Here is a 25,737-nt window from a genome sequence, read left to right as displayed (position 1 = left end):
GTCTAAGCTTGGTCGAGTAAAGGTACAAGCTTGTATTCAAAAGAATCGAGAAAAAAATTCCTGTTCTGAGTATCGAGTGGAAACACAATTAGATCGAGCGCCCTGCAGTTGTCCGCACCTCGAGTCTCAAGAAAGCCTTAAAGATTCGACTTATCGACACCTGACTCTGAGTAGAGTTAAAAAGAAATCTCTGAATTTTGAAATTTAATGCACTCGGATGGACGTGCAAAGATTCACACGACGTCATCATCCTGTCTTTCATGCCGAACAAGGCGCAACAGTAACGGGAGCGGTTACAAAAGAATACATTAAGTTCCAAGCTATTTATTCGTATGAACTTGGACTGTACCTATGTTTCATCCACTTGCCATCAACCTTCTCGCACAAGCCTTCACCTTCCTTCGCCTAAGCGCATGTCGCCGCACAAACATCTCACCCCATGGCTTCCAGTCCTTCAGCGAACATCGCTTCTCCTTCCTCGCTTGAGAAAGAATCCAAGTTGAACGCTGCCGATGCTTCTCCTAAGTAACTGGACGAAATGAAGCTCCTAACCGAGGTCTAGGCGATCTCGACGATGCAAGAATCGAAGCTCTAGGAACTTGAAGGCAAAGGAATCATTCCTCCTTGAGAGCTAGGCAACTGGAGGCTAGCGTCGGATGAGGAATTCCCATCCTACTAGTTCGATCATGAAATTATGGTGTTTGAATCATTTTTCCGTTGCGGTTTCAATGTTCCCTCTTCCAAATTTCTTCTCACCATATTCGATTGCTACCAAATCGAGCTCCACCATTTAAATCCGAACTTGATAACCATGCTTAGTGTTTTTTTTCCATCTGTGCAAAGACTTCCTCAGTATCGCGTTGAGCATAAATTTGTTCTGGTATTTATATCATCTAAAAAGGAATACTAAAAATAAATGCGTCGGAGGCTGTGGTTTCCAACTGCGGAACAGAATGAAGAATTCTTATATCCCGGTTGCGCTAATCTCCTCCTGGCAAAGAGATTAGAAGAAATAATTTTAGAAATTATTCCATCACATAATAAGAATATTAGTGAATTTTCACAGATTTTTAGAAATTTATTTGAGGCTCTAATAATTGTTAGAAGTTATAAAAGTAGCTTTTTTGGATAATTTTAGTTTATATTATACATAGGATTTTTAGGTGAAACAAATTAAAATGGGTTGCACATGGATTGTGGAACATGTACAAAAAGGTCTAAGATTTTTGGAGCAATACAAGACCACTATTTTGAATAGAGGGAAATTGGAACTGTCGAGTACTGTTCATGGCGTTTTAACGTTGCAAATGCAACGACGATGGTATTTTCCAGAGTTCTTCATGTTTGCGATGGTATTTAGCAACAAGAGATCTTTTGATTGAAGCTCTTTTATGTGGTCACTTTGTATCTAAAACCTGAGTTATGATAGATGTGTTGTCATTTCATGGTTAAAGCTGAGTCGTATGATCACTTTGTGTCCAAAGCCTAATTCACGACAGAGGTATTGTCATTTTATGCTTAAAGCTATGTCATGTGATCACTTTGTGTCTAAAGATTAAGTCGGGATAGAGGTGTTATCATTTAATTTAGGATTAAAGATCTTTCGTGTGGTCACTTCGTGCCTAAATTTCTAATTAATTCTAACTTTTAAAAAAAGAAAAAACTTGCCAGCGCCGCTCTGCTCGCCCCCAAAGCTGCACACCCGCCACCCGCCGACCCGCGTCACCAACCGTCGCCCTGCGCCACTCGCTCATCGTCGATGCTCGCCATCGCCGCATGAGAGAAATCGGCGGCCATAGAATATATAAAGGCATGTCGACATGCGAAATGCCAACATGCCTAATGTGGCACCTGTCGGTATTCCACGTGCCGAGGCCATAACGCGTCACCTGTCGGCATTTCAAATACCAATAGACAACTACGCTCCACGCAAAGCCTATGTAGCACCCACGTTTAGCCGAGCCCACAACCTGTCGGTATTCCGCATGCCGACAGGTTTCTGGGCCCAACGCCACGTAAGATGTCGGCATTCAGAGTACCGACAGGTACCTTGTCGGTATTCTACGTGCCGACGTGTACTTATTCTTTTATTTTTTTAATTTAGCTATTGTTTTTACAATTTTCCAATAAAATAATATATTTAAAAAAACTCGATGCTTGTTGCCATCGGCAGTGACACTTTATAGCCCAGCCCAACTCACTAATGTCAGAGTATAGAACAATGTACTGTGCTCGTATTTATTGGGCTCGCTCGATCACTACCTTCAAGAAGTTGGGCCTGTGCTTGCTCGCTTACCCGACCCATGTATGCACATGATTTCTTACCAAATCCTAAGTGTCTCTACTATATGAAGGTAGGAAAACAGATTGTGCATTTAGAGAACTGTTTGAATCATGATATTTTTTTTACAATTAATGTGACAAAATAAGATTCATAGTGAAAATAAGATTGCATCCACCGTAGTCACAATCAGGAATGGGACAAAGGCAAGCTTCTGGCACTATAGCTAGATTGACAGTCAAGCCTCAAGAAACATTGCTCCCTCCATTTATGCAAAAACTACAGGAAAAAACATGTGGGTGAAAGACGTTCTCTATGACCACCGGTGGTTGTGTTCCATCGGCAACGTAGAAACGGACCAAGAGTTGCCAGAGTTAACAGCAATATGGAGTTTTCTCCTAACCATTGTACTATCACCGCAGCAAGAAGACAAGATCATGTGGAGATGGACTAAACATGGGCAATACATGGCAAAAAGTACTTACAAGATCCAATTTGCCGGGATGGTGAAAAAAGACAACACCAATGCACCGTGGAAGGCGAAGGTGGAACCTAAGTGCAAAATGTTCTCTTGGGTTTTTATTCAAAACAATATTCTTACTGCTGACAACCTTGCAAAGAGAGACTAGGCTGCTGATAAAAAAATGTCACCTATGCGACCAAGAAAATGAGGCACCAGTTCACCTGTGTAAGGATTGCGTGTTTTTGCAACAAGTGTGGATGCTTGTCGCTTAACGACTGCAAATACGAAACATGCCTCCAGTGAGTGACTTTCGAATGATCCAAGGACGGTGGAAAGCAGCTGTCAGGAAAATAGACAAACAACTAAGGCGTGAGTTCAACGGAATCATGATCACGTATTGGTGGAACATATGAAAAGAAAAAAAATGATAAATGTTCCAAAATAAGAGTTTGAACAAGGCACAGGTCGCGGATAAGATAAAGGAGCAGATCGAGGAAAGGGCTAGAGCGATGTTGCTCTACTAAGTGAGATTTGTGCATCTTGTTGCTTGTGTCTTCTTGCTAGCGTCAGTTGGTCATCGATGGTGTTTCGGTCCTAGCTAATTGTTTCTTTCGTCTGGCCTATGTACCTATCGTGTGGGGTTGCCCTTGTGCTCCTCTTCTATTACTCTCGAACTCTTTTTTTCCCCTCTTCTCTAATGAATTGGCAGATCTCCTTTCGCCCTTTCTAAAAAAACTCACTATGTTTTGTGAAATAGGTTCTTGGATATTGTTGAGTCAATTAATTTAATTTGGTGTGCATATATACGAACAAAAAAAATAAAAGCACAAGGATTTATTTAACATTTCTCTTAATTTATAGATATTAGAAAAAATGAAAAAGAAATGGTAAAGAGAAAATAAAAAAATGTTAGTCCTCGCGTCTGCCCCCATATAGAGCTCTATATGGGTTACTTTTTTATTTTTGCTAACCCAAAGTCATCCACAGTATAGGAGCTCCCCGACGCTTTGTACATTAATTCTTCTTCTGTCTGTCCCATGAGTTCAGTTTTTCTTTCTCCATTGGTATCTTCGCAATATCCTATCGAACAAAGTTCATCAATGGTATTATAAGTTAGCATGGACTACTGGAACACCCGTTGTGAACAACTATAATTACTCTCTCCGTTTGTTTTTATAGGGCGTATCATGATTTTAAAAAGTATTTAAAAGTATACTTTGATCATTAAATTTTCTTAATGTTATCAATTGCTACAAAATTGATATCATTTAAAATATATATCTAAAAAAATTAAGTCTATTGATACAACTTTTGTACACTAATCATGCATACAGTTTGATTCATTGTTGGTCCAAACTTACAAACTTTTACTTTTTTAAAATTCTAATATGCCCTGTAAATAAAAACATAGGGGGTATTTTAAAAAACACAAAATGGTCTCAAAATTCTATGCATCTTGTTGAGTTTGTAGAGAGCATTACTTTGATGGAATATGCTGCTTTGAGGAGATATATGATTTCCGTTGCTGAGACATGTTGCATCGAGGAGAGATTGAAACAATATTTTACTAGACCGCTTTGAGTTCTTCATTATGAATGTCTTAACAACATCGTTTATGATAACCTGATGGTTTCTATTACTCTTTGGAGTTTATTATTTAAAGTGAGGTTCTTGCTCTGAATTAAATTTGAGGTGGACGATACTAATTGCAAAAGGGTAGTTTTGTTTCTACTAGATACTACAATGTTTGGTATTGCATGTGTAATATGTTTTTGTTGTCTTTGCTCATTTAAAGAGGTCTAGTATAAAGTTTGTTGTATAGATACTACCACATTGGGTACTGCATCCAATATGTTCTTGTTATTTTAGAGATGGAGACGTTCATGACTTGAGAGGTTTATTGTAGTGGTTTTATACTCCATTAACAACACAAAATGCCTTCAAACTGGACTGTAGTTTCCTGGGAGCTGTTTTTGACCATGTCGTGGAATTCAGCTTTTTTATGACTGGCGGTTTGGTGTACGTTGTTGCCACACGTGCATGATTTGCTTTTGCAAGATTATTGTTGGCTGAGTTTTGTGTTCCAGATAGACTATATATGATTCCATTGGATGACTTCTTCAGTGCATTTTTTATTAAGCACCATAGGTGTTTCAGCTTATGCATTTGATAATTGAGTATTATGTCAGTTTGTATTGTGAGTTTAGTTGCATAGGCTCAGACTTTATTGGGTTTATGAACCGTGAAGATTCGGATTGTCCTCTGCTTTGTTGATAGTTGTGCCACATGGCTCCCTCGTATCATTGACTGGACCGGATCAAACCAGGTTTTGTTGTCCAGTCGAGAAATCACCCACCGACCATGGTTTCATTTGTTTGAGTACGGTTTATAAATTATACTCGCTCCGTTTTAAAATATAGGTGTATTAGAACTAAAAAATTCAAACTTCATAAATTGACCAATAGTTAGTTAAATTATGTGCACCTTCAATGTACAAAAGAGATATCAATAGAATTTTATTTCATAAATCTTTTAATAAGATATTTATTTCATAGCAATGGATAATATTGTAACAGAAATTAATGATCAAAGTATATTTTAAAAAACTTTCTTAAATTGTAATATGCCAGATAAAAATATAGGGAGGAAGTAATCAACTAGCTCCTGCAATAATTAGCTTCAGTTTGATCGATGGCAACGAAAAGGCATGGTCATACGGAACCGTGCTCCATGTCCTATTCTATATTTCTCTCTATTCAAAAATAGTAGGCGTATTTTTTGGACTTGGTCTTCAAAGTTGGTTTTTGACTAAGGTTTTCTCACAAAATATATCATTTATAGCTATAAAACATATATAGAGTAAAATCATTTTAAATTATGATACTAGCTGTATAATTTGATTGCTAATCCTCACCAAATTGCAACCCAACTAGCATCTCTCCCCTACACCTTACTACACTTCTCTTCTGCTACATATGAACGATGTCAACGAATCATCAATCTAAACTTCACAATCTAGCTAGTTATATTAGGACAGACTATTCCATGGTAATCTATTTTCTTTCTTCAAAACAATCGAATTATTTTCCCTCCTCAGGAGATATAACAGCTGCAATCATCCCAGCTAGTATACTAAAACCTAAACCAAACGGTATTGGCACCTGCCACATATTGCACAAAAGGAGCCGAATTGTAGCCTCCCGTCAGTTCTGCCTATCACTGATCTCCAAGCCCACGGCCTCCCACTACCATGCCTTAGGGCTTTCATAATGTGTTAAAAATCTAATAGTTGTTATTGGGGAGTCAGTAGTAGCAAAAAGATTTTTCGAGTGGGTAATAGCTTTGCTACCGAGCCATAAGCATGTAAAAAAATATTTCTCTGTCTTCTCTCCTCTCTATCTCTCTCCATGGCACACCCGATCATTGGCACTGCTGATTTTTTTATTGAACGGTGAGATCCGGCTTACTACATCCTCTCATTTATAAGCATTGTGAAAATTACAACAATTAAAATTCACTTTATATATGGTTCATCTTACTAGCTACTTAGATAATATATGTTGCCCTTGCTCTAAGGCGCCTCCCTCCTTTTATATTTGGGTTCCAGTGAATCAAAACCCTAACTCATGACCCCAACCGTAACCCGTCAACGTCGGTGAGGATCCCAATCTTGGAGACATGGATGGCACCCTAGAGCACCGATCATGAAGTAAATTGTAAATCCCAAGGTGCAAAATCCGACCATTTAAACATCAAAGAAAACTTGTGGTTGTTATACTGGCGAAAAAATAGTTGCAAGTTGTTTTTACAAAGATAATTTGAAGAAATTGAGCATGCACTGCGAAGAACAAAAAGGAGAACAAATATTTCTGAAATTCGGAAGCATGCTACTCCAACAAGTTAAAACATGCAATATTTGGTACCTAGCTATGCATGCAAGGTGCAAGCATATACTGAAGTGTCAGATGATCGTACATGTCTTATGAACAAATGTAACTCTTGCCAAATTCTCTTACCAAATTCAATCTATGCATCTAATTTGCTCGATCTGTCAATTAACTTGAATTCGATCATGAGCTCAGTTTGGAATGTGTTTCAATGCATGCATGGGGTTCAGCTGCAGAGGCAATGTTGGCGCCGAATAGCCTGACCACGCGCTCAGCGCCGTCCGGACAATCGTTGCTGCCGCCACCGCCGTCTTTCCTCTTCCTCTTCCTCTTCTTGCATTCGATGAACATTCGCCGCTTGCTGTCGATCTCCCCGTCGGTGCCTAAGGTAGAGGTGCTAGCCGCCTGCGAGAACGCGATGATGTCGCCGGCGGTGAGCCCTTTCTCCCTGACGAAGCGGCTCCAGCCCCGGGTGAGCACGTAGCTCTGGCTGCTGCTCCAGTACGAGTACTGGAACCTCCACACACCTTCCCGCCGCCGCTGCCGCTGTCCTCGAAGGCGAGCAGCACGGGTGCCTCGGCGGCGCCATTGCTGAGCGGCGGGAAGTGCTTCTCAGCGTGCAGCCTGGGCACCACCAGCCGGTTGAGCCGCCCGACGTGGCTCGGCGTCGCCGCCTTCTCGAACAGCGCCACCCTGGGGACTGGAGCGCCGCAACAGTCGCCGCCGCCGGAGCGCAGTGCCTGCCTGAACTCATCGTCGTAGGTGTGCTTCCGCAGCATGTCGACGACCTCGGCCTTGGGCCGCGCGGCGGGCCCTGGGAACCGCGGAAGCGGAGCGCGGCTACGTGCCCACGTCGTAGGAGAGCGCGGCGCCGCGGCCGTCGCCTCGTCCGGGAACGTGCCGAGCCAGACGTGCGCGTGGCGCTCGTAGACCTGCGCGCCCCACCGCCCGTTGGGCTGCGGCACCACGCCCTTGTACCGCGACGACGACGACGACGACGACGCCCGTGGCGACGCCGCCGCGGCATCCTCCGCTTCACCCCAATCCTGCCTGCCTCCTGCGTTGACGGCGAGCGTAGCTGCACCGACACCACCACCACTGGGGAAGATGCGGGCTCTGATGTCGCCGCGGACACGCCGGACTCCACCGACGAGTTGCTTCTTCTTGCTTGTGATGTGACCTAGCTTGCATCGGTGCTCTCGACGGCAATGTCAACATCGCCCGTACTTGAACTGCGTTTCACACTTTCACGTGCGCTATTGTAGAGTGAGAGTGTACTTAAGTATTCTTAACCACCCCCAAGTGATTCCCCTCCGGGTGAAATTCCCGTCGTGAAGGAATTTTCATTCCTTTTAGCGTTCTAATAGTTTCCCTTCACGGTTTTTTTCATGATGAGATTCCAGGGTTATTCCTTTCAGAACAGTATGCTCTCTTCTTTCCCTTCGCGATTCCGCTCGAAGGAAAACTGTTGAAGATAAGAGAAAATAAAGGGAATGAGAATGGGGAAGAGAATATGATTAGGGATGGTCTATGGGCATCTCTACTAGTTTCAGATAATACTAGCTCTTAGATAAGAGAGGTAGTATTTATAGTATAAGTAGAGTTAGTACTTGTAGTATGGATAGGTACTACATCAGTATTTCTTTTCTATGTAAGAAATAAAAAATTGTGAACGATAAGATTTATATAAATTTTAAAAATATATATTTTCTCATCTAAGAGTTAGCACTGTAAGAGTTAAAAATGCCCTTAATATAAATGAGCTTAGATGCGTGTTTCCGAGGTAGTTTCTCCGGCCAAAAATAAGCTATGTGGTAATATAATATTATGCAAAATCAAACTATTCAAAATATCTTTATATTATTATGGATTTTGCAAGCCTCATAAACATATCACTACTGGATTTTCAAGGAAGCTTTCTACCTTCCATTGTGCCGCTTGCATAAGTGTTGGTGGAGGTCAAATCGAATCAGTGGTTACAGAGGTGCCCTTTTGATGGATTTAGTATGCCTGATAAATATGATACAATATAAATTTGTAATAAAAACTGTTGTTTATGCAATGTCTAAACTCTAAAATGACACTTGTTTGTAGTAGAGCATGATATTAATGCTGGAGTTGGAGTATAGCATGATTTCCGAGGATCTATAGATGATTTCTGCAACCTGGAAGAGTATAAATTGCAAAAACTGAACACCGGATATTTCTACACTTGACTAGTCCATTAAGTAGTTGGAGCACAGCTGCAGCAATTTGTTTTACTTAATACCAACTTGTACATCACAATACAACTAAGTAATATAGATTTACCAGATTGTTTTTACTGACACTAGGGCCATGCTTGGTTCAAAATAGTAGCTGGGTTTCAGAGTTCAAAGATATATGTAGTTCCAGGCTAATCACCATTGCACTCCACATCATATATAGTTGTACCTCATATAAATAAGGATCCAATCAGTCTATAGGACTGCATTAGTCTAACAGCTAGGGTGTCCATTAACTCAGGATGAAACCGATGTGTCGAGCTCAGCGCCTTGTCATGCCCTTCGCCTTGCTTGCCTTCCACAGCTCCAGAGCATGCTGAACTGCTTCCTTCATCTGCGCCTTCCGGCCCTCCTCATAGTTCCACAGCTCCAAGGAAGGATTCCTCCCACTGCCATTCAGCTCGATCAGCACCTTTATTACCGCAGCATAGGGTTCCTCACCGTACTCCTTCAGTTCTTGAAGCTTCTCGTCGTCCTCCCTGAGTACTTTCTACACAAGCATGTGCAGCAATGCTGCATTAGTTTCAGCTACAAACAGTTGATGCCGATCAATACCAGGGTGACAAGAGGCAAAGATTCTTACCGACTCTTTTCCGTTGACCATAACAACCTTGAAAGGGCGCCATTCTGGATTGTTAATTTCATTCTGCCACTTGGAACAAAGAATGGCGCTTTCAGCTTCTGCATCCTCTTCTGGAAATTTTCGCTTGCACATGTTTAGAAACGCTTTGGGGTCAAGCTCACCAATCCTCTTGATGCCTATCTGCGTCTGGCACATTGTGGTGCCAGGCAAAACCTGCAGAGCCTGCAATTGGACAAAACATAAATCCTTATAAACAAGTGTGATCAGTGGAACTGCATGGTATGGCATAAAAAGTATCATACTTCTACCAGCGCTTCTCGAGCTTCTCGCAACTCATCCCTATACTTGCTTTCATTATCAATTAAAGCTTGGTTGTAGCTCTGCATGTCCTTCAGTTCATCGATCTTGTCATTGAGCTCCTCTCTCAGTTCAGCAATTCTGTTCCTGGATTCGGAATCTTCAGCACCTGGTTTGATCTCCATCACTTGCAATTTTCCCATCAAATGCTTTATTTCCAATTCAAGATTATGCTTCGTGTCCATCTGTACATTCAACCTCCTAAGCTTTTCTAGAGCAGCTGCTTTCTCTCTCTGAAATTTCCACATAGCAAAACATCCAACAAACATGTGTCATTCAAGACAAGACAGCATGCAAAAACATCAAAGGAACAGGGGCTAACCTCTTGTTCTTCCAGAAGTTTCACAACATTTTCAGCAGCTTTTTGCTGCTCCAATGCGGCCAACCTAAGATGATTGGCTTTCATTGCATTCTGTACAGAAAAAAGACACAGGTACCTTATGTAAGTTGTATGCATAAAGTGGCCTAATTTTTATTCGGCATTCTGCTGCTATTACGTTGCCACATGCCAACAAAAGATGGTTGGTTTAATTCATCCACTATGGTAAATCGAAACATTAAAATTTTTGCTCCACAATATCTGACAACAAATGTTAGCTTTAAGCCACAAAGGGACATTGATAAATTATTTTCTTCATTTTGAAGACATACATGACGAGAGGATTACAGTTACTGTAAGGAGAAGAAAACTACATATAACACACTAATTCCAAGCTATTATGTTATTATTGTTGACCAAAAGATAAGATACAGCAAAAGAAATTCCACACCTTCTGTTTCTCCAGCTCAAGGTCCCTGCCAGTCCGTGCAGCCAACTCCTTGATTTGTTTGCTTCTTGCATCAAGCTCATCCATCATCCCCTGGAGATCAGACCGTAGCTTCTGGTTCTCGTCAACAACTCTTTGTGTATTTTTCTGAGAAAGCTGTCGCATGTTCATGATTTCTAATAAGAGTGAAACGTAAAATATATGTCAGTATAGCTTAGAGAACACAGCATGAATAAAAGAGGACAGTAACCACTGCATGTAAAGAGTTGCTCCAAAACGTATCATGCATAAATAACCAGAACACTGCCATGTACCTTGAGTGTACGACTGCAGTAGTTGTTCCCTCTTCTCCATCATTAGGTCAAGTGATGCAGCTCTCTTATTGTACTCACACTCAAGTTCCTCTAAATGCATCTCCTTTTCTCTAACTTGATATGCTAAATTAGCCAAAAGTTTGTCGGTTTTATTTGTTCCTTCATTCTCAATATCACTGAACGTTTTCAGATCACCATTTTTTCTAAGAATTTCACCTATTGCCCCTAGAGAATTGTAATCATCAGCCCTCGCCACCCACCCAACAGGCTCTGTACCTCCACACTTCATTTCTTTCCAGTAATTTTTGCCATACCCTTTCATCGCAAAATGACTCTCAAAGGCCCGTGCATTCCTAAAACCACTCCAGTCCTTCCCAAACTCAATAATAGCATTACGTGTGGGACTACCTTTGTTATACACAGGATGCACCTTCACTGGATGAAAACATGAGAAATGCTCCTTCAGCCGGTTTGCACTTTTGCCAAAGTACTCATTTGGCATATTCACTAGGATACCCATCCAAGGCCAGACAAACTGCTCGTCTCTGTTATGTTGGGGAGCCTGCGGATCCGTAAGCGTTGGCTGGAACACTGAGCCAGGTGATTCAGAAACCTTACCCTTCAAATGCTTTAAAAGAGCACGATGATCCGACTTCTCTTCCGCTTCCCGGTCATGTGCAGCCCCCACACCAGAGGCATGCTGCAGCAGATCATGTAAATTGTAGCCCTTCTTTGCATCTGAACAAAAGGGGCATCGGTACGAGCCTTCATCACTCATCACTTTTAAATCTCCTGATACCAGGAGCTCATAAGTGCCGGCCCCATAAGCTTCAACATCAGAATCTCCATCTGTGGTGCAGTCCATTGCAGAAGGCAAGGGGTAAGGCCAACAGCCTTGAGGCCTGAGGGACAAACAAATCCCAAGCACAGGATAAAAAATGATGTTATGATCTGTCAATAGTAGAGGAAATACTACGACGACCCATAATATAGGAGCACAGGACCAGTTGAATACATGTTGAATCAGTGACTAAAGCTTAATCTCATACATTCCTACCCCCTACTAGCAGCTTTCTGTCAGTAGCTAATACTTCAGACATCACATTGTCTACTATGTGATAAGTGCCCTACATAAAAATCCTATCTACCAGTCCTAGCACCGTTTTTTATTCCAACAAGGTTTATCCACAGTTAAGCTGTAGTACAATGCACACTTCCTCTGAGAAAAATGAAGCTGCAGGACATGTTAAGTATGCACGAGGGTTTGGGTTTTATATTCTGTACAAGCCTCTTGTCAAATTCAAGAATTGAGCACCTAGAAAACCAGTGCACCTCCGAAGCATATGCTTAAACTAGCTCAACACGGGTTGCACGTTGATCTATTTGTTGGTTCTTTGTGACCCCTCCTTCATCAGTACAATAATCAACTTTTAGGAGCAAAAAGATGGCATCTTTCCCAGCATTCATCACAAGAAAGGGGGGCGAGGAAACAAACGTGACCAAGAATCGAAGTTTACCTACATAACGAAAGGGAGGAACATCGAAAAAAGAACACTTGAAATTCTTGATCATGAGGTCCAAGATTGCAAGTCAAAGAAACCGCCAAAAGGGTGGTTTTGCGGCCGTCTCCGCACACCACAGTGCACGCCGCCGATTTCGCTCGGGACAAGAGCGATTGCGAACACGCAACACCAGAGCTCAAGAAGAAACCTCATTTTCTTTTTCTTTCGGAAAAAAAAAAGAGGAGAGAGAATCTGGAACCAAAAGCTAGTGCATTCGAGGGTTTTGCTTGCCGGCGGGGGGGGGGGGGGTGGACAAGGAGGGTTTTGTTCCATCGCATTCTCACCTGGAGCCGAGCGATTGGGGTTTCTTGTGCAGCTGCGCTCCTCCTTGCTTGGTTTCTCGGCGACGATCGCTTGGCTTGGCTTCGCCGCGACGCCGCCACAAGGGGAGGAGGAGGCGAAGAACGGAAGAAGCAAGCCAAGAAAGGAAATGAACTCTGTCTGCTTAAATGAAAGAGCAGTGCTCCTGCTCAGTGTTTCATAAAAAAAAAAGGAAATGAACGGGAGCGGAGGCGTCCGGCGTCCAAAATGGGTGTATTATGGCAAATGCAACTTAACAACGTGTTCAAGTACGACGTATCTAGTGATTATCTCTCTTATTTAATATTTATCTATCCATTTATTTTTTCATATATTTTATTCTCTTATTATATATTTTATAATTATTTATATACTCTGTTAATATAAATAAACTATGCTAATGAACCATGTATCTGCATGCTATTATGAAAATTTCCCAACCGTGTACGTTGTACTGTGTGCACCAGGTTCTTTCAAAATTGGGGCAAGTGAGGGTACACTTAACACGTGGCTCTAGCACATCTTGGTTGGCCAGAACTGCGAAACACATTGGACTGGCAAAATCCTTACTTATATCTTTTCATTAAAAAAAAAGAACTGTCTAGTTCTAATGCAATTTAGAATTTATAAATTCTAAAGTCACCTGAACCTTTTCCTATTTTAAATAATATTTTTTGCAAATATATACACCCATTTTAAAAAATTGCAAATTCCAACGAACGACAGGAGCTTTCAGCATAATTCCGACGGTTGAATAGTCCACAATAATATCCTGTTGCCCATTGAAAGTTCCAACGGGGGACACACATTCCTATTTAAAGAGTGTGTCGGACCTCCCACTTAGCACAGTAATCATTTCATTAGTTTCTCACCAGCCCAAATAGAGAGAGGAGAGGGGGAGATAAGGGAGAGGAAAACGGTGAAACTATGTCAGATCTATTTGTGAAGGTAAATAGTTTTATTTTAGTAATTTGTTTACAAATAAATTAGGTTAACTATCAGATTTAGTTTTCGGCATATGTTAAGTATTAGATGAGAGGAATCCTACCAGTTTATTCTATGCTTAGGTGCAGAACAGACTTGCGCTATGCGACTACCCAACCTGGTGACTATGCTCCGGTGGCCACCGGACCTCGGCCTGCCCAACCTCATTGCCCTGCTCACCTCGCCATACGCGTCCTGCCTCCGTGGGTGGTGGCAGCAATGGCTGCGCTCCGAGCAGCTAGGGTCTACGGTGCGGCAATGGCCCGAGCTCATCCTAGACATCCCGCTCCTCTTGGACACCACGCTCGGGGGTGTCGTCACCGCTGTCGAGACTATCACACTCGTCTCCGTGATGTGCTGCTTCTTCCTCTTCTGTGGCTACACCCTATGAAGGTGGTTGCTACGCAAATGCTGCTAGTATGTATGATTACTTCTTGCAATTTATTTGTTTCACTGCGTACTTTGTAAATTAGCTATGCTAGCTAGGTTGCTGTCTTGATAGCGGTAACTATGGTGCTTTGTGATAATTCTTAATCACACGAGTTAATGGCATGAAATGTGTGATAGTATAATAGTGAGTATTCTACAACCACAGGCATTTCATTGTACGCTTGGCAGTTTGTAACTAGGATCCTAACTGACCTATCTTGTGGATTGTAACTATATTACTTTTGGGATCGTAACAAGGGGTGTGCGCAGAGGTGAACAAGTTCGATGACATGACAAAAAAAATACATAATTACGACTAGAGAAAGTACTGAGTTACGACCATAGAAGGTACCAAATTAGGACCTTATATATTTGTAGTAACTGACCTATCATGTGGACGCAACTATACTGCTTTTGGGATCATAATTAGAGGTGTGCGCAGAGGTGAACAAGTTACGATCATATGATAAAAAGTACATAATTACGACTAGAGAAGGTTACCGAGTTGCTACTATACATATTTGTAGTAACTGACATATCTTGTAGATTGCGACTATACTACTTTTGAGATCGTAACTGGGGGTATACACAGAGATGAACAAGTTACGATCACATAACCATACATATTTGATCGTCCAACATTTGACACACTTGTCCCATATGATCGTAACTGGGGGTGTGTGCAGAGGTGAATAAGTTACGATCATATGACATAAAGTAGTATAGTTGCGACCATACATATTTGTAGTAACTGACATATCTTATGGATCGTAACTATACTGCTTTTGGGATCATAACTGGAGGGTAGCGCAACAGTGAACTACAGTGCATATAGGCACATAATAGATATACTATATATATATATATGCAAAATTACACCTTCGTTTCAAAATTTGCAACAATAGGCAACCATTTCCAATTCACCGAACTAGAGCACGGTCTTGTTCCATGAACGGGCTATACCTTGTGAACCCCTATGTCCAGAATTAAAGAATGGTGATCACTAGGGGTCTTGCTCACTAAATGAGCGAGATCTTGCTCTCGTCCGCTGAATTGGCGAGATCTTCCTTTCAATGATGGCTAGTGGGCCCACCTAAAAGGTGTCACCCACTGTTCAGGCGAGACCGTTTGGGTATAAAATGCGGTCGTGCCACCTTGGTCGATGTTAGCGCCCTTATTTGCATCCAGCCGAGCTGATAGAGAGGGAGGAGAGGAAGAGAAATGGGAGGTGAAGACCTGCTTGAGAAAGAAGGTACATTTTTTATCCTTTTTTTAAAACCTGGTAGGATAGTCACCAAGCGTAGGTTAGAATGTAAATCTAGATTTAGAATTAGAGTTAGACATAGTTTACTAATTAGATCATGTCTATACGCATATTTTAGCAATTAGATGTAGTATTTAGACATATGTTAGGTATTAGATATAAGATTTAGACATAGTGTGGACATAATTGAGGTAGTAGATGTAGGATTTAGAGGTGTTTGATGTAGCGATCCAGAGATATTTTGTTACAATGTAGATTAACTATTGTGCCATATTTTTAATGAATGTTGTATTATTGTAGATGTAGTTTTACGTAATTTTTTATGTTCTATTGGAATAATGTTAGGGTGCCATTAGCAATACCTTTGATGGAATCGGTGCTTCGACCCTGCCTCCAACGCTTGATTTTGTCGGGCTGGGTGGACTTATTGGATGGATCGGCGAAACCAGCGGAAGCCTTTTGCCTGCGGCCCAGTTGTATGGTGACTTCTACGCCATGGTCTCAGCCCGGAGTTTAGTGCAGTCAATTGAAATGACTGGTTGTGACCATCACATTGCACTTCAAAAACCCACCTTCTGCTACCCAATGGATATGTCAACTTCCGTCGTGTTGAGGGCGTCGAAGGCCACTGCATGGTCATTAACCACCAATTATTGGTGTAAACACGGTTGCGAGCTCGCCCTCCAAGAGGCGGAAATCAATCACCAGCGAGTACGTGTTTTGTCAGTTTTTTTAGAGGGTCGAGATTTTCGCCATCTGCGCATTCATTGAACCTTTTTGCTGCAGGCGAAAGCGAAGGAAGACCCTTCGGCTAAGGCGATGACAGCGGTGGCCAAAGAACCTGGGAAGGTGTGAAGAAAAAGCGCTAAGCGTCGTGTTGGGTTTTGAACATTTTGTTATCGACTGAAGCATTCTGTAATATATACAATTTTGTTTGTTGTTAAATGTTTTGACTATCTTCGCTCCCTGCGCAGGTCCTCCCCTTAGACACTACGAAGGTAGCCGAAGACGTTGTTCCCATCACTATGATGCGGGATAATTTTTTCATGTCTTGGTCTTGCTAGGACTCCTTCCACCGCCGCCATCCAGCTATCGATTTTGAGAGGTACTGGAGGGCAAAGTGTAGGGCTTATGACGTGATGAATGTCAAATCCAAAGCGTTTTGGAAGTCTTTTAGCCCTTCAGTTTTAGATACCCGTAGGGTTGAGTGTGAGTCCCGTCGGATTGCACGCGGAGACGTTGAGGCTCCGCATATTCTCGTCGACCCGAAGCCCAAGCCAGAAGACGATAACGGTGGGTTCCTGCCCCGCCAGTTTCAATTTTGTTACTGCCGAGGGCCTTCTACGCAAATAGTGAGGCATATCAAAGGCGGGAGCACTTCACTTGTATCTTCGTCTACCACTTCATCTTCTTACGTTGGATCCCCATTGGATCCAACGTTGCCTTTTCATGCCAGTCAAGGTATAGCCTTTCAATTTGGCTTTAGCCGATGGTATAAGGATTTTGTTGATGATTTTGCGGAATAAAGGATGTTGAGATGATTATTATGTTTTGTTATTATACTGTGCTTATCAAGTTGGATCTTCGGCAGCACTGCGCGTGAAGTGTGATCTTGACAACGCTGTCCCCCCCCCCAACCTGACTTTAAAGCCGTAGGGACCTTCGGTAGCAACGTACGTGAAGCATCATTCAGAAAACATCGTCCCCCTCCCTGCCCAACTTTGAAGCCGTAGGGACCTTCGGCAGTAACGCAAGCGAAGCATCATTCGGAGAACGCCACCCCCCCCCCCCGACCTCGAAGTCGTAGGGTCCTTCGATGGTAGGGACTTTGCTCTTAATAGCCCGGTAGTGCATAACTTGGTTTCGTGTTGTAATTGATATTTTTCTTCCGAAGGTTTGTTTCTCCTTCGGTCCGGGGGTAGGCACTCTTAGCCCCCGACTTAGCCGAGAGGTGTGCCGCCTTCTTTGAGGTCGAGCAGCACTTCGGTTGTCTTTTTTTTTCTTCCGAAGGTTTGTTTCTCCTTCGGTGCGAGGGCAGGCACTCTTAGCCCCTTGACTTAGTCGAGAGGTGCGCCGCCTTCTTTGAGGTCGAGCAGCACTTCGGCTTTTTTTTCTTCTAAAATTTTGTTTCTCCTTTGGTGCGGGAGCAAGCACTCTTAGCCCCCGATTTAGCCGAGAGGTGCGCCACCTTCTTTGAGGTCGAGCAGCACTTTGACCTTTTTTTATATTCCAAAGGTTTGTTTCTCCTTCGGTGCGGGGGCAGGCACTCTTAGCCCCCGACTTAGCCGAGAGGTGCGCCACCTTCTTTGAGGTTGAGCAGCACTTCGGCCTTTTTTTTTCTTCCGAAAGTTTGTTTCTCCTTTGGTGCGGGGGCAGGCACTCTTAGCCCCCGACTTAGCCAAGGTGTGCCACCTTCTTTGAGGTCGAGCGGCACTTTGGCCTTTTTTTTGTTTCCCCCCCCCCCCCCCTTTTAAGGATTACAGATATTCATAACTCGATCGTAATTACTTTGCCATAGAGGCGAGGATGCTACAGAAAGAAATTCTATAAAATGTGGACAACTTCGAAGCAACCCATGATCGAAGTTTCTCTGCGAGTTTATGCCCGTCCGAGGTCGAAGGGTAAGATTGCTTTCTTTGACATTTTGCACCTCGACTTTTATGGCGAGTTCTTGGCGCGCTTCTTGTCGATTGGTGTGCTTTCTTTTTTTGAAGGTCTGCAACACTTCGACGATGAATTATGCATACTCAACAAAAGTACACGCTTTCTTGGGGGTATTTCCATATATATTATAGTGTTTTCAAAGGTCGCTGCCTCGTTAAAAACCTCACGCCCTAACAAAGGGTTCCCCCTATGAGGAAAAGGGTACAGCGCCCATACACTGTTTTGATAACATGAAAGGAAAACAAAATTACATAAATGTTGCATTGGTTCATGTGCTTCGCCCATTGATGCGAAGACTTCCTCGGTTACTACACATAGAACTTGCGAAGGTTGTCGGCATTCCAAGTATGCAGGAGCTCATCACCTTCTATAGTAGCCAAGTGATAAGATCTGGGCCTTAACGACCTCTTCACCAAAAAGGGGCCGTCCCACTTGCTTTGCAGTTTTCCCATGGCGGAAGCATTGTTGAGTCTTCGCAGTACCAAATCCCCAGGGGCAAAGTCCTTTGGGGACACTTTCTTGTCTCTCCACCTTCTAGTCTCCTCCTGGTATTTGGTCAAGTTTTTGGCAGCCTGTATTCTCATTTCCTCTAGCGCATCTTTTGATGTCAATTCTTCACTTTGTGCTGATTCATTCGTGACTTGAAATGATCTATTTTTACACATTCGGAGTCATTGCCTCTTCGCCGAAGAGCAGACGAAATGGTGTGAACCCAGTCGGTCTTGTTACCGTTGTTCTTACGGACCATAAGACTTTCAGCAACTCTTCCACCCACTTTCCTTTCGGCAGGCCTTGCAGACGTCTTGCGACACCAGCAAAAACAATGATGTTTGCCCTTTCCACAGCTCCATTTGACTGTGGGCGATACACTGATGCGAAGTGGACTTTGATTCCCAGGTCATCGCAGAATTGCCTGAACCCTTCACTATCAAATTGCGTGTCGTTATCAATGGTTACTTCGCGTGGAACTCCGAAGCGGCAGACGATGTTCTACCACAAGAATTTTTGGATATTTCTTGACGTTATATTCACCAGCAGCATTGCCTCCACCCACTTCAAAAAGTACTCTACTGCGATGACAGCGTAACGCAAGTTTCTCGGGGTAGCTGGTAACTGGCCAACAATGTCAATTCCCCACCGCGTTAACGGCCAGATTGGTGTTATGAGCTGTGTCTTTGTTGAAGGCCTATTTGATCCCTTCGCCAAGTACTGGCACTGCGTACAACTTCAGACTATATACTCTGCATCGTTGACCACCTTTGGCCAAAAAAATCCTTGCATGAATGCTTTTCCGACGAGGGCTCGAGTGCCTATGTGCGAGCCACACAGTCCTCCATGTATTTCTCTCAGCAAGTTTTGCCCCTCTGCCTGGGATATACATCACAGCATCGGTGCACAGACTCCCATCTTGTACAAGTCGTCCCCCACAATTTTGTAGTTTCTGGCTCTCTGGGCCATGCGCTTCACCTCGACATTATCTTTGGGCTCATAATAGCCGCGAAGATAAGCCATTATGGGAGAGCACCAATCTTCGCTCTCAATTATAGCGACTGAGCGTGCCTTCTGCGAAGAGACCTCTACAGCTGGCACCTTCAACTTCTGATAGAACACATCTGGCGGTATTGGAAGATTTTGTGTCGCGGCCTTTGCGAGGTCATCGGCCTCGAAGTTGTCATTTCTTGATATGCTCTTGACTGTGAATCCCAAGAAGTACTTTTCCATTCTTCGAACCGCTGCCATGTATTTGACAAGCTCTGGCTCTTTTGTCTGAAATGTCTTGTCAATTTGGCTTGTTATTACTTTAGAGTCTGTCTTTACCAATACCCTCCGGGCACCCAAAGCTCGCACCTTGCGAAGGCAAAGGAGAACTGCTTCGTACTCCACAACGTTGTTTGTCGATCGAAACTCGAGCCTGGCGGTGTATCTCAACTTCACTCCCGAAGGTGAAGACAGCACTGCCGCCACACCAGCGCCCGAAGCCCCTCAGGCTCCGTCACAATATGCGATCCAAACCAGGTCTAACGGTACTTCTTCTGGAGCTTCAGCATGCAGCGTCCAATCTGCCACGAACTTCGCTAATGCCTGAGACTTCATCGCTGTTCTTGCAACGAAAACTATCATGGATGGTGAGATCTCTGCAGCCCATTTTGCAATCCTCCCTGTAGCTTCCTGGTTTTCAAACATGTCACGAAGGGGTAGGGAGGTGGGCACTGTAATCTTGTGAGCTATAAAGTAATGGCGAAGCTTCCGTAATACCATTACTAGTGCATAGGCCACCTTTTCAATTTCGAAGTAGAACCTCTTCGGGCCCGCCCAAGTCTCCGACACATAGTATACCGGAAATTGTTGCAACTTGTTATTTTCTTACCTTTCTTGGATCAGTACGACACTTACTGCCGAAGGGGATGCTGCTATGTATAGCAACAACTCAGCCTCGGGATCGGGGCTGGATAGGGCCGTGAGCTTCGTTAGATATTTATTCAACTCATCGAAGGCTTCCTGCTACTCTGCGCCCCATTTGAAGGGGTCAGAGCCTTTTAGCGTTTTGAAGAAAGGTAGGCTTCACTCGGCTGATTTTGCGATGAACCGGTTTAGCGCTGCCAACCTGCCTGCCAGGCGCTGTGCTTGTTTCCTGCTCTGTGGGGGTCTCATGTCAATTATTGCTTGAATTTTTTGGGGTTCCATATCGATGCCCCTTTTCGAGACTAAGAAGCCCAGCTACCTTCCATACTACACCCCAAACGCGCATTTTTCAGGGTTCAGTTTTACGCCTGCACTTCGCAGGTTTTTGAAAGTATCCCGAAGGTCTTCGAGGTGGTGGTCCTTTCTGACGCTTTTTACCACTATGTCGTCGACATATGCCAAGACATTTCGCCCTAGCTGTGAATTCAACACTGTTTGTACCAACCTGGCGAAGGTGGTGCCAGCATTCCGAAAGCCAAAGGCCATCCTTACAAAGCAATATATATCGAAGGAGGTTCTGAAACTTGTTTTTTCCTCATCCTCCTTCGCCATCCAAACTTGGTGGTACCTAGAGTACGCATTCAGAAGACTCAATATCAAACAGCCAGCAGCAGAATCTACCAGCTGATCAATTCGTGGTAGTGGGAAGTCGTCCTTCGAACAAGCTCTGTTTAGGTCTGCGAGATATACACACATTCTCCACTTCCATTACTTTTCTTGACTAGCACCGGGTTTGCCAGCCACTCTTAATGCAATACTTCGCGCACCATGCTAGCATCAAGCAACTTCTTCACTTCAGCCTTAGCTGCTTCTTCCCTCTCTTTTGAAGCCTTCCGAAGCTTTTGCTTCTTGGGCTTCACAGTTGGGTCTACATTTAAAGTGTGCTGAATGATTTCTTTGCTGACTCCTTGCAAATCCTTCGAAGACTAGGCGAAGATATCTTCATTGTTGTGAAGGAACATTATCAACCTTCGCTGATCTTCTTTTGTGATTTCTACCCCAATGACGACTTTTTTGTCTGGCCTATCTGGACACAGCGGCACTTTCTTGGCCTGCCCTTCTGGTCCAGCCTTCGCCATTTTATGTACCTTCGGATGCTCTTCGCACTCTCCATGATCCATCGAAGGTGCAGCCACTACGTGGACATTTCGTTGGCCTGGAGTATTTCCCACTTCAATCCTACGGGCCACCTATTGATCTCCGAGTATTGTTATGACACCTCCAGGACCAGGCATCTTCATGCACAGATATGCTTGGTGTGGTATTTCTCCGAATGTATTCAGGACTCCTCGTCCAAATATTGCATTATAGGGATAGTTGATATCAACCGCATCGAAGGTGATATCCTCTGTTCGAAAGTTTGACTGTTCACCAAATGACACCGGGATTTCTATCTTCCCCAAAGCATTGATTGTCTTTCCCCCGAAGCCTAGTAGCGGGGACCCAGCCTGGTGAAGGTCACTTCGCTGCAAGCCCATCCTGTCGAAAGCATCGGCAAAGATGATATCTGCCGAGCTTCCGCCATCTATCAGAATTCTGTGCACTTCATTTCCTGAAATGTTTGTCGTAACCACGAAGGCATCCATATGTGGGTAATCTAGAACCCTCATGTCCTCCTATGAGAAGGTAATGGGCACATTGGACCACCTTGAATGAACATAAGTTGGCCCTACACCAACGTGGTTAACCCTTCGCACATATTCTTTTCACTGCCTCTTCGACTCTATTTCCTTATTGGATCCTCCAGAGATTGCCAACACAATGTTGTATCCACGGTTTACTGTGCTCACCAATCTACTGGTCTCCGGGGGGGCTTTGATCGCTGGTCTTGGTGGAGGCGGAGGTAGCTCTCCTTGGAAAGCCAACTGGCCAGCCGTCTGGTCTGGCTGGGCCGAAGGTACAGGAATATATTAGTGTGCCGATGCAACCATTGGTCACCACTGGTTAGCAAATGTTGTGCTTGGGTTGTGGGTCTGATTGTTTTCCCGCGCTTTGCCCTGCCTGAAATGTGTGGCATGATGCACGATTCTTACATGATTGAAGGATTGCTTTGCTTAGCTTTCTTTCATGGCCATGACCTGTGGGCACTGCTTAGTCCTATGACCAGCACCTTTGCCATGTAACTCACAGTAGAATGTGGCTAGGTCCTGCGGAGCCCGTCCACCTCGGCCTCCTCGGCCTCGGCCTCTAACACTCCAGCCTCCTCGAGTAGGCCCGCCTTGCACTTAGCTTATCGCATGGGTGACTTCGACCGGTCTAGAGTCTATCTGGTTGATTTCTTTTTGCTTTGATGTGTACTCAAATGCTTCGGCTTTTTTGACATGCTTTGATCTATCTCTGGAGTGTCCAGTGCTTTCCACTGTAGCTGATGCATTTGTCTTTAGCGTTTTTGAAGCTACCATCTCATTCTTCCTCCGAAGGTGATCCAACTCGGACCTTGCGTACTCTTCCATCTTATTGAAGAGCTCTTGTACACTCTCTGGCCTTTTTGGTGTAAGCTTTCCTGCCAGAAGCCATCCTCTGATGCCCTGTATAGTGGCATCAATGATGGTGTCTTCACTCAAGCCCTTCGCTTGGCAACGAATGTGTACAAAGCGACGCATATAGCTCTGCAGTGTTTCCGTGGGTTGTTGCTTCAGTGCGAAGAGGTCGCTGGCGATAACCTTGTCCACTCGATTTCCTTAGAAATTGCTATATAGGCCATTACGCAGTTGCTCCCAAGAATAAATGGATCCTGGAGGCAACGCGGAATACCACGACCTTGCTATCCCTTTAACGGCTAACACAAAGGCCTTCGCCAGTGTCGTCTCCTCCAACGGATTCGACTGCCACCTCGAAACTCATTACAAACTCTCTCGGATCTGACTCTCCATAAAACATTACCACTCTAGGCATCTTGAAGCCTGAAGGCCACGGCTGGTTCTGCAAGCCAACAGAGAGGGGTGACTCTGGATCACCCGCGCATGACCGTCGCCGAAGGTCCTGCGCCGGTCGTGTTAAGACTTCTGACGGAGTCATGTGGCAAGCCGTTTCATCTGCGCGATGCATCATTTCAATCTCTTCTTACATTTTCTCCAGTGTTCTTCTGGCTTCTTCTGCTCGTCGGCGATATTCCGCGGCTTTCCAACTTGCTGCCAAGCTATCTAGCATGTGCTTTTTCTACGCAATATGCCTCTCCAATTCTTCGGCTTCTAGCCTGGCTGTTCTTTCCTCTTCTGTCTCATCTTCATCTTCATATTCTCCGAAGTTACCCAGGTCATCCCACTCTTCATCAACATGCACCTTTCTTCGTTCTTCTGTCGAAGTCTCAAAGTGGGCGCGAACATTAGCTTCTATGCCTCGCACTGCTCCTACTGCGTCTTCCTAGATGGCCGTTTCATGGCTGTCTCCGTTATCGCCCGGGGACACCACATCGACACCATCGTGTTCTTGCTGGCCGCCGCCGGCTCCACCGGTGAAAGCATTGCTCGAACCCAGCACCGATGAAGGGAGCATTTCGGCTGGAGCCGGGCGCTCCGGCAATGTCTTCAATGTACCAAGTGGCTCCGTCTTCTTTTTAGGTGGCATGGCTTCGGTCTGTTCGCTCCTCACGGACGGCGCCAACTGTTGGAACCTAAGTCCCCAGACAAGGAAGGCCTTCCATCTGGAGGGGAAGCCGAAGGCTTCAAAGTGTGACACGTGTTTAGAGGGTGAGATAATCTTAATTCCTCTGTCACCTCAGTTACAGTACTAGCCTATTATAGCCCGTACTCAACCACTCCACGCTAGGATTTACAGTTTCACCCCCCAACTGCCACATTCTCGGCATATTCGGGGGTATTATGGTACCATCAAGTACATTTGCATATTTACAACTATACCCTGAGCGGCTACGCGGGCTTCGACGCCCACCAGGCACCTTCGGCCACTCCCGACGTTGCACCCTGAGTCACCCTTCGGTCTTCACCCGAAGGTTCACCAGGATCTTCACCTATTCTGATCCCTGGCAGCACGAGTCGACCTTCCAGCTCCGACCGAAGGCCCGCTAGAGCCTTCACCTATGCTGGTAGTTGGCGTCGCGGATCGACCTTCGGCCTCCGACCGAAGGCCCGCCAGAGCCTTCGTCTACACTTCTTGAAACACAACTGCAATATTTATCAGTGCTCAACCACCGGCGGACTTCGACTTGCCATCCGAAGGGGTACGAGAGATCATCCCCCAACACAAGAACAATGTTTTTGTTCCCACGAACTGGAACAATCCCAACTTTAACAACTTTGTGGTGAATGATGGGAATCGGGTACCCTAGGAGTATACACATAATGAGGTGCCTAAGGGTGCTAGGTATCTTACCAGTCAGGCCATGAAGGATGTTGTAACTCAATAAGTGACATCGCTTCAATAATAGTTTTATGTTGTCAAGTCAAGCAAGAAATAATATGATATCAAGTGCGTGGAGGAGGGTTGCCCGTGGTGGGTGCACAGCTTCAAGGGGAAGTGAGTTGAGTATTGGGAGATGTCGATTGTGGTGGATCAAACTTGCACACTAGACGAACTTGAGCCTAGCCACAGGAACATCACCTCAGTCTTTGTTGCCAATGTGATGTACGCCCAGATTGTGAACAATCTGAATTATGAACCATGGTCCATAATTAGGGCAATTGAGGAGGAGTACAAGTACACTATCAGCTACAATAAGGTATGGAGGACGAAGAGGAAGGCAATTGAGATAAGGTTCGGGACCTACAAAGCATCATATGATAATTTTCCACGCTTGTTATAGACCATTGCTCAAAGAAACCTACGGACGTATTACGATATTGATAAGTACTCATTGCTGTCCCAACTTGGTAAGTATGTCCTAAAGTGATGCTTTTTCGCATTAGGACCATGTATCAAAGCTTTTGAGCATTGTTGGCATATCCTCTGCATCGATGGTATTTTCCTTACTGGCATGTACAAGGGATAGATCTTAACTGCTATTAGGGTTGATGGGAATAACCGAGTGCTATCGTTGGCCTTTGCATTTGTAGAGAGTGAGAACCAGCAGTTGGTATTGGCTCTTATACTGTGTTAAGATGATAATTGTGGGTGCTTAGCCAAACGTTTGCCTTATTTATAATGGTATACAGGGATGCTCAAGGCTATTCAGGATCTGCATAATGGTACAGATGAT

The 25,737-nt window shown here is 44.2% G+C and overlaps 1 protein-coding gene and 1 pseudogene across 1 annotated transcript; both read right to left on the bottom strand.

The window, feature by feature from the left end:
• Positions 1–6,814: 6,814 nt before the first annotated feature.
• On the bottom strand, positions 6,815–8,561 carry LOC133885075 (AP2/ERF and B3 domain-containing protein Os01g0141000-like; annotated as a pseudogene).
• Positions 8,562–9,055: 494 nt separating this feature from the next.
• LOC133885909 (factor of DNA methylation 1-like) lies at positions 9,056–11,781 on the bottom strand. The gene is made up of 6 exons (XM_062325674.1): positions 10,917–11,781; positions 10,606–10,778; positions 10,158–10,247; positions 9,781–10,068; positions 9,479–9,700; positions 9,056–9,385 (listed from the first exon to the last, which is right to left on the bottom strand). Exons 1-6 carry the CDS (start codon positions 11,779–11,781, stop codon positions 9,158–9,160), a joined length of 1,866 nt encoding a protein of 621 aa, XP_062181658.1. The 3' UTR covers positions 9,056–9,157.
• Between the last annotated feature and the right edge of the window lie 13,956 nt (positions 11,782–25,737).

This window comes from Phragmites australis, chromosome 11, assembly GCF_958298935.1.
Source record: "Phragmites australis chromosome 11, lpPhrAust1.1, whole genome shotgun sequence".
Lineage (NCBI taxonomy): Eukaryota > Viridiplantae > Streptophyta > Magnoliopsida > Poales > Poaceae > Phragmites > Phragmites australis.
Note: the sequence above shows the minus strand (reverse complement) of the source record. Positions and strands in the feature narration are given on the sequence as shown.

What these genes read in the sequence shown, in the direction of transcription:
- LOC133885909 (XM_062325674.1), bottom strand. Translation starts at nt 11,781, where the DNA reads ATGGACTGCACCACAGATGGAGATTCTGATGTTGAAGCTTATGGGGCC. An exon ending in TTGAGCTGGAGAAACAGAAG is followed by an intron (nt 10,248 to 10,605) that starts GTGTGGAATTTC and finishes TTTTCTGTACAG; the next exon opens with AATGCAATGAAAGCCAATCA. An exon ending in CTCGAGAAGCGCTGGTAGAA is followed by an intron (nt 9,701 to 9,780) that starts GTATGATACTTT and finishes GTCCAATTGCAG; the next exon opens with GCTCTGCAGGTTTTGCCTGG.